The sequence below is a fragment of the Rattus norvegicus genome, chromosome 13 (assembly GCF_036323735.1).
Source record: "Rattus norvegicus strain BN/NHsdMcwi chromosome 13, GRCr8, whole genome shotgun sequence".
Taxonomy (NCBI): domain Eukaryota; kingdom Metazoa; phylum Chordata; class Mammalia; order Rodentia; family Muridae; genus Rattus; species Rattus norvegicus.
The window spans coordinates 86,893,150-86,901,233 of NC_086031.1; the positions used below are offsets into that span (position 1 = coordinate 86,893,150).

At 43.6% G+C, this 8,084-nt stretch overlaps 1 protein-coding gene across 11 annotated transcripts in view; it reads left to right on the forward strand.

The window, feature by feature from the left end:
- Cd84 (CD84 molecule) overlaps positions 1-6,835 on the forward strand; it is a 40,006-nt gene extending 33,171 nt beyond the window's left edge. For 4 of the 11 annotated variants that reach the window (NM_001412900.1, NM_001412901.1, NM_001412898.1 and 1 more), the window contains exon 8: positions 328-1,169. In NM_001412900.1, the coding sequence (NP_001399829.1) occupies positions 328-393 (66 nt within the window). In that variant the 3' untranslated portion in view covers positions 394-1,169. Of the gene's footprint in view, positions 1-327 lie in introns of all 11 variants that reach the window. The other 7 variants (XM_008769757.4, XM_039091004.2, XM_039091006.2 and 4 more) reach the window with 3 other exon arrangements.
- Positions 6,836-8,084: the final 1,249 nt, after the last annotated feature.

Sequence of the window (8,084 nt, forward strand, 5' to 3'; positions counted from 1 at the left end):
TGGAGATGAGAATGGAATTGTTGGGAAACAGAAAGAACTAAGACTGAACTATGAACAAATACTGCGTCCTGGATGTTGCTTGAAGTCTAACAATCAAAACCAATTTCGAACATCCTTATTCCTTTCTACTTATCTCTTCCGGGCTAAGAAGTACCCTGGGGCTCCCAAATAAGGGTGCTGGAGCAGAGGTAAAGGACTTCTCAAAAGAAATGGCCTTTCTGCCTCACATGTCCCCAAGCACAGGACATCAGCCTGTGCCATTTTCCTAACTCGCCTCCAATTGCACCTTTCAGTTAACATGTCTTTCATATTTCTTCTCTTACACAGACGGGGAAAACCAACATGAAGGACGAAAGACCACCCAAGACTTTGTGTAATGAAATTGTTGTCTAGGTGAGCGGGCAGTGTTCTCCCTCTGGAAACTGAGTTACAACCACTGTGAGAACAGGGGTCCCGAAGACCTAGGCCTTCTCTGGCTACCCCCTTACCAGAACATTGCAAATACCACATTCCAGCATGCAAGCAGAGCAGGAAACCTTCTGTTGTTGGGCATTCCTTGTACTCAACAACCTTTGTATTCCTTGTTAGGCTTGTGGACACTTTCCCTAACTCGTCAAATCCTTCCTATGAGAACAATAAGACACACTCCCTGAAATGGCACCTCACAAACTCTTTCACTTCGCCGGGCATATAAAAATTGATTTTTTTGGCACAAAGGATGAAATCATCCATGTCTCTAGAAGACTGAATATGGATGGAAGATTCTCCTGTCAATATGTAACATCACTGTCCAACAGCTGTGGGAAGAAATCAGTCAATATTGTGAATACCTGTAACACACCACGGCATACCAGCTGGATCTTCTATGCAGAGTCAACCTGTGTAAGGAGCCCTGAGGCAAGGCCTCCACCAGTCGCTACAATGCCTTAAGTAATTTAGGAATGGCATCTTTAAGGTATATGTTATCCCTTACTTGAAAGCATGGCATAGCCAACCTAGTGTAGGCTACACATTCATTCCTCCACTCAAGAACCATCGTGCAGATCCCACTAAAATCAGGGACTAGACAAGGCTGCCCACTCTCTCCCTACTTATTCAATATAGTTCTTGAAGTTCTAGCCAGAGCAATCACACAACAAAAGGAGGTCAAGGGGATACAGATCGGAAAAGAAGAGGTCAAAATATCACTATTTGCAGATGATATGATAGTATATTTAAGTGATCCCAAAAGTTCCACCAGAGAACTACTAAAGCTGATAAACAACTTCAGCAAAGTGGCTGGGTATAAAATTAACTCAAATAAATCAGTAGCCTTCCTCTACACAAAACAGAAACAAGCCGAGAAATAAATTAGGGAAACGACACCCTTCATAATAGTCCCAAATAATATAAAATACCTCGGTGTGACTTTAACCAAACAAGTAAAAGATCTGTACAATAAGAACTTCAAGACTCTGAAGAAAGAAATTGAAGAAGACCTCAGAAGATGGAAAGATCTCCCATGCTCATGGATTGGCAGGATTAATATAGTAAAAATGGCCATTCTACCAAAAGCGATCTACAGATTCAATGTAATCCCCATCAAAATACCAATCCAATTCTTCAAAGAGTTAGACAGAACAATTTGCAAATTCATCTGGAATAACAGAAAACCCAGGATAGCTAAAACTATCCTCAACAATAAAAGGACTTCAGGGGGAATCACTATCCCTGAACTCAAGCAGTATTACAGAGCAATAGTGATAAAAACTGCATGGTATTGGTACAGAGACAGACAGATAGACCAATGGAACAGAATTGAAGACCCAGAAATGAACCCACACACCTATGGGCACTTGATTTTTGACAAAGGAGCCAAAACCATCCAATGGAAAAAAGATAGCATTTTCAGCAAATGGTGCTGGTTCAACTGGAGGTCAACATGTAGAAGAATGCAGATCGATCCATGCTTATCACCCTGTACAAAGCTTAAGTCCAAGTGGATCAAGGACCTCCACATCAAACCAGATACACTCAAACTAATAGAAGAAAAAGTGGGGAAGCATCTCAAACACATGGGCACTGGAGAAAATTTCCTGAACAGAACACCAATGGCTTATGCTCTAAGATCAAGAATTGACAAATGGAAAGAAAAAAAAGAATTGACAAATGGGATCTCATAAAACTGCAAAGCTTCTGTAAGGCAAAGGACATTGTGGTAGGACAAAATGGCAACCAACAGATTGGGAAAAGATCTTTACCAATCCTACAACAGATAGAGGCCTTATATCCAAAATATACAAAGAACTCAAGAAGTTAGACCACAGGGAGACAAATAACCCTATTTAAAAATGGGGTTCAGAGCTAAACAAAGAATTCACAGCTGAGGAATGCCGAATGGCTGAGAAACACCTAAAGAAATGTTCAACATCTTTAGTCATAAGGGAAATGCATATCAAAACAACCCTGAGATTTCACTTCACACCAGTGAGAATGGCTAAGATCAAAAACTCAGGTGACAGCAGATGCTGGCGAGGATGCGGAGAAAGAGGAACACTCCTCCATTGTTGGTGGGATTGCAGACTGGTACAACCATTCTGGAAATCAGTCTGGAGGTTCCTCAGAAAATTGGACATTGAACTGCCTGAGGATCCAGCTATACCTCTCTTGGGCATATACCCAAAAGATGCCCCAACATATAAAAAAGACATTTGCTCCACTATGTTCATAGCAGCCTTATTTATAATAGCCAGAAGCTGGAAAGAATCCAGATGCTCTTCAACAGAGGAATGGATACAGAAAATGTGGTACATCTACACAATGGTACATCACTCAGCTATCAAAAACAATGACTTTATGAAATTCATAGGCAAATGGATGGAACTGGAAAATATCATCCTGAGTGAGGTAACCCAATCACAGAAAAACACACATGGTATGCACTCATTGATAAGTGGCTATTAGCCCAAATACTTGAATTACCCTAGATGCCTAGAACAAATGAAACTCAAGACGGATGATCAAAATGTGAATGCTTCACTCCTTCTTTAAAAGGGGAACAAGAATACCCTTGGCAGGGAATAGAGAGGCAAAGATTAAAACAGACACAGAAGGAACACCCATTCAGAGCCTGCCCCACATGTGGCCCATACATATACAGCCATCCTATTAGACAAGATGGATGAAGCAAAGAAGTGCAGGCCGACAGGAACCGGACGTAGATCTCTCCCGAGAGACACAGCCAGAATACAGCAAGTACAGAGGCGAATGCCAGCAGCAAACCACTGAACTGAGAACGGGACCCCCGTTGAAGGAATCAGAGAAAGAACTCGAAAAGCTTGAAGGAGCTCAAGACCCCTTATGAACAACAATGCCAAGCAACCAGAGCTTCCAGGGACTAAGCCACTACCTAAAGACTATACGTGGACTGACCCTGGACTCTGACCTCATAGGTAGCAATGAATATTTTAGTAAGATCACCAGTGGAAGGGGAAGCCCTGGGTCCTGCTAAAACTGAACCCCCAGTTGGAGGGAGGGTGGTAATGGGGGGAGGATGGGGAGGGGAACACCTGTATAGAAGGAGGGGGAGGGATTAGGGGGATGTTTGCCCGGAAACCGGGAAAGGGAATAACACTCGAAATGTAAATAAGAAATACTCAAGTTAAAAAAAAATAGTAGTAGTAGTAGTAGTAAAAGTAGTAGTAGAAGTAGTAGTGGTAGTAGTGGTAGTAGTAGTAATATTTTAATGTACTATTGAATTGAATGTACTAGTGTTTTGTAGACATTGTTGACTTTAATATGAACATTGGTTATTATTATCTTACTCCTTACTTTCTACTTTTCATATGTACACCTTGTTCCATTTTTTCCTATTATGGATTAAGAAAGAAGGAATATTAACTATAAAAAAAAAAAAAAAAAGAACCATCGTGCAGGACACAACTGCCACTCTTACCAAATACAGACGGCCATGCTACTTTGTTGTCTCGCGCCCAACATCTCACCAGTAAGAACGACTGGCGGTAACAGGATTCTTCTGCGAACAAGCCTTTACTGTACAGCTCCCTTGAACAGGGACAGGGGACCACGAGCGGCAAAGTCGCTCGCCTTATATACACAACAGTATGCTAATAATCTCTCAGGGATTGGTCGGGCATGGGTCACCCCACTATCACCCCACTACTTGTCCTCCAGGAATTGGCAGAGAATGAATCACCTCACTAGCATGGTACCGCCCCTCATTAGCGTATTAACGGCCAACTGACATCAGGTGCAAAAACCGCACATGTGCAGTACCGTTGTTCACCACTGGAGGGCGCCCTACACTTTGTAAGCTGTGGCCTGTGGCCCTAAGCCAGGTAGATACATTCTCTTAGTGTGGCTCTAAAATATGTACTTTCTGCACAGACTAGAATGCTAGAGATCGTGAGAAGCCGCAGGGGATTTCCTTTCTAGCCAAGCTTTCCTTCCCTAAGTTTTACTTCAGTCTGCCTTTGCACGAAGACACATCCTGCCCAAGAGACTCACTCTCCAAAAAGAATTGACCAGCTACTTTTCTGACACTTTGAGGGAAGTGGGTGGAACCAAGCCAACCAAACAAGAGATCTTGAAGAATGAAGAGTCATTTACATTCCTAAGAGGGAACCTGAGAGCTGACGGTGCAGACGGTGAAATCGGATTCATTCCTGTTCCTTCATTTCAGCTCAGAGAACCATAGGGTTCAAGCTGACGTTGAGTTCCTTCACTCCACAAAGTCACTCTCAGCTGGCTGGACATCCTCTAGCTGGACAGGACAACATGTGATCATTCAAGGACTTGTTTGTCTTTTGTGTTAACTGTCCTTACCAGCAAAATCCTAAATGCCCATGAACTGGACAGCCATGAACCAGGCTGGACAGCAGAAGTGACCTCTATTTGGGTTTAATGAAATCGTGTGTCCCATGAAGGCTAAGCCTTGCTCTGACTTTCTGACAGGTGCCATTTTTTCCTCCCATTTTTAACCATCTCTAAGTGAAATACAACTCCTGCCCAAACGTGAATTGATGATTTATTCATTTTGTTGATACCTGTCAGGTCCCAAAGAAACCCCGGACAAAGGGCTAACTGGAGTGCCAATTAGCATATCAAAGAGCAGAGGCTCATTCAGCACCTGCAGCTCCTCCCTGCTCTCCTCACCTCAGCCCCCTCTCCTAACCCTCTCCAGACCAGCAATTTCCCCTCCTTCAGCTTCTGAATTGCCAGCCATTTTGCCCATTCCCTCTCTCTTGGTTCCTCCATCTCTCTTGGTTCCTCCCTCTCTCTTGGTTCCTCCCTCTCTCTTGGTCCTCTTAACCCACTCTTCTCTTCCTCTCTTGCTCAACACCCCACCCACCCTCATGACCTGGTCTAGTCTGCTAACCATGTTCAATCTGCTACTTTCTCTCTCTGCTCTGGACTCTTCCAGATGCCTCTGGATATTCTCTCCCTCATGCGGACAATAAAAACCTTCTCCTCAACCAGACCTAGGAACAGCCATGTCCGATTTTGCATTCAATACCTTATGTTCCTTTTCCTAGTGGCTTGTTTACAAGGCTTTCCTTGTAAGAATTCTCAGTATATGGAGGAGACAGCATTCAGAGTGTTTGAAATTGTCAAGAAACAACTTTAATAAAAAGCTTTAAAAGGAGGAGGAGGAAAAGGAGAAAGAGAAGAGGAGGAGAAGGAAAGAAAATTTTGTGTCCCAGTGAATGGACCCATAGAACATTCTAGCACAAATTACTGTTACTAAGGCTTCGAGGCCCAAAATATAAGATGAATATTATTATCTTGCCCTTGTCTAAATGAAGAGGCAATTCCAGCACTGACATTGTTAGCTTACAGGTGATTTCACTAGGCTCCTCCTATTGGAGTAGAAATCTCAGCTCTCGTCCAGACAAACTACACCAAGCCAACATGGTTCCACGTGGAAAGGTTTAATGAGAGAAGAAGAGTAGAAGAGGAGAGGAGTAAAGGCCAGCCATGAGCACATGGAGGGAAGGGGAAAGGAATGGGAAGAGAAGGGACAAAGGGGAAGAGGGGAAGAGCAGGAGGCAAGAGAAGAGAGTGAGGAGGGGGCAAGCAGCCCCTTTTATAGTGAGTCAGGCATACCTGACTGTTGCCAGGTAACTGTGGGGATGGAGCTTAGACAGAATACCAACATTCCCCCATATTGGTTTAATTAAAAAAGAAAAATTAGAAAGGCAATAGTGGAGCAGGAATAGGGTCGTTGTGATCTCTGACTACTTCCTGCTTGCTTTGGGGCGATGTGTCTCTAGGGAACCTAGAAAAATGGGTATGGGATGTCTGTCCAGTCTTAAGAGTTGGCTGTTTCCTTGTTGTCCAGGGTCTGTGGAACCATCTGAGGATAGGCCAGAAGGAACAGGTCCAATAGAAGCGTCTGTGTCCAGTAAACCACTGAACTGAGAACAGGACCCCTGTTGAAGGAATCAGAGAAAGAACTCGAAAAGCTTGAAGGGGCTCGAGACCCCTTATGAAGAACAATGCCAAGCAACCAGAGCTTCCAGGGACTAAGCCACTACCTAAAGACTAAACATGGACTGACCCTGGACTCTGACCTCATAGGTAGCAATGAATATCCTAGTGAGAGCACCAGTGGAAGGGGAAGCCCTGGGTCCTGCTAAGACTGAACCCCCAGTGAACTAGATTGTTGGGGGGAGGGCGGCAATGGGGGGAGGATGGGGAGGGGAACACCCATAAAGAAGGGGAGGGGGGAGGGGGATGTTTGCCCGGAAACCGGGAAAGGGAATAACATTCGAAATGTAAATAAGAAATACTCAAGTTAATAATAAAAAAAAAAAAAAAAAAAAAAAAAAAAGAAGTGTCTGTGTCTGTGAGAGGAGATTGAACTCTCTCTGGAGCTGTCCCGGGTGTAGTAAGTGCCTGGATTTGACAAGATGCTGAAACACACACACACACACACACACACACACACACACACACACATATATATATATATAGTAGTGAATAAGATTAAGTGCATTTGGAAGAAAAGAAAATTTTTTTTCTTAGATGTATTTGAAACCCAGAGGAATCCCACCCTTGGAGTAGGTAGTAGGTGGAAACTTTAAGCAGATGGACTTATCTGGCTGGAGTCTATTTGGTCCATGAGAGGTAGGTCTGAGTGGATTTCCTGTAGCTTGTAAGTTTACAAAAGAGATAATGTGAGTTAACAACATGAACATTCTTTTTTTTTTTTTTGGTTCTTTTTTTTTTTTTTTTTCCGGAGCTGGGGACCGAACCCAGGGCCTTGCGCTTCCTAGGTAAGTGCTCTACCACTGAGCTAAATCCCCAGCCCCCAACATGAACATTCTTTAAGATAAGTTTTTTGTGAAGCAGAAGGAAGAATTTCTGATTACAGCTGATCATATAGGGTTGAGTTTAGCAAGAAGAGGAAATAGGAAGCACTTAACCAATCGTGGAAAGTCAAGCTATAAGACTGAGTAATTTACTGAAATTCTGTAATAAAGGCGGAGGAGTTAGAGGTAGAGGAACCCAGTCTGCTTCCTCTCTCAGAAAGTTCATTAGCTAGCTCGAGCTCTGTACTGTCATCTGGTGTGTATCTCATAGCTAAGGGAAGTCGTGTTCGAAGACAATGAGTTGCCCATGGGAGAGGTATTGAATTATTCATAGGGGCATCCAGAGAATAATCTCAACACCCAAAGTTTCTGCCAGGCTTGATGTCTACGTCATCATTCAGACCCTCGAGAGGCCAGAAAGCATCTCTACCCAGGCCTGGGAGGCTCTATAGCTGCAAGAGCCCAGAAGTAGGAGGGGATTAGAGGGTCAATTTTGAGGGAATACTCACCCAAGGGTAAAAGTCTACTCCTAGTTCAGGGAAAAGGAGTGCCCTAAGGTAGAGATGAGGTATCAAGGGTTGTGGTTCTACTGCAGTCTAGGGAGCATAGCGTTCCTACAGAACGCATCCCAAAGGTCTCAAAACAGTTTGCCACACCAAAAGGACAGATAGAGAAAGCAGTTTCCAGATCCTATTTGGAAAGACTGTTTAGAAACAGAGGGGTTCTGGACTTCAGACTCGGGGGTCTACCTGAGAAGCTGGTAAAGGAAGC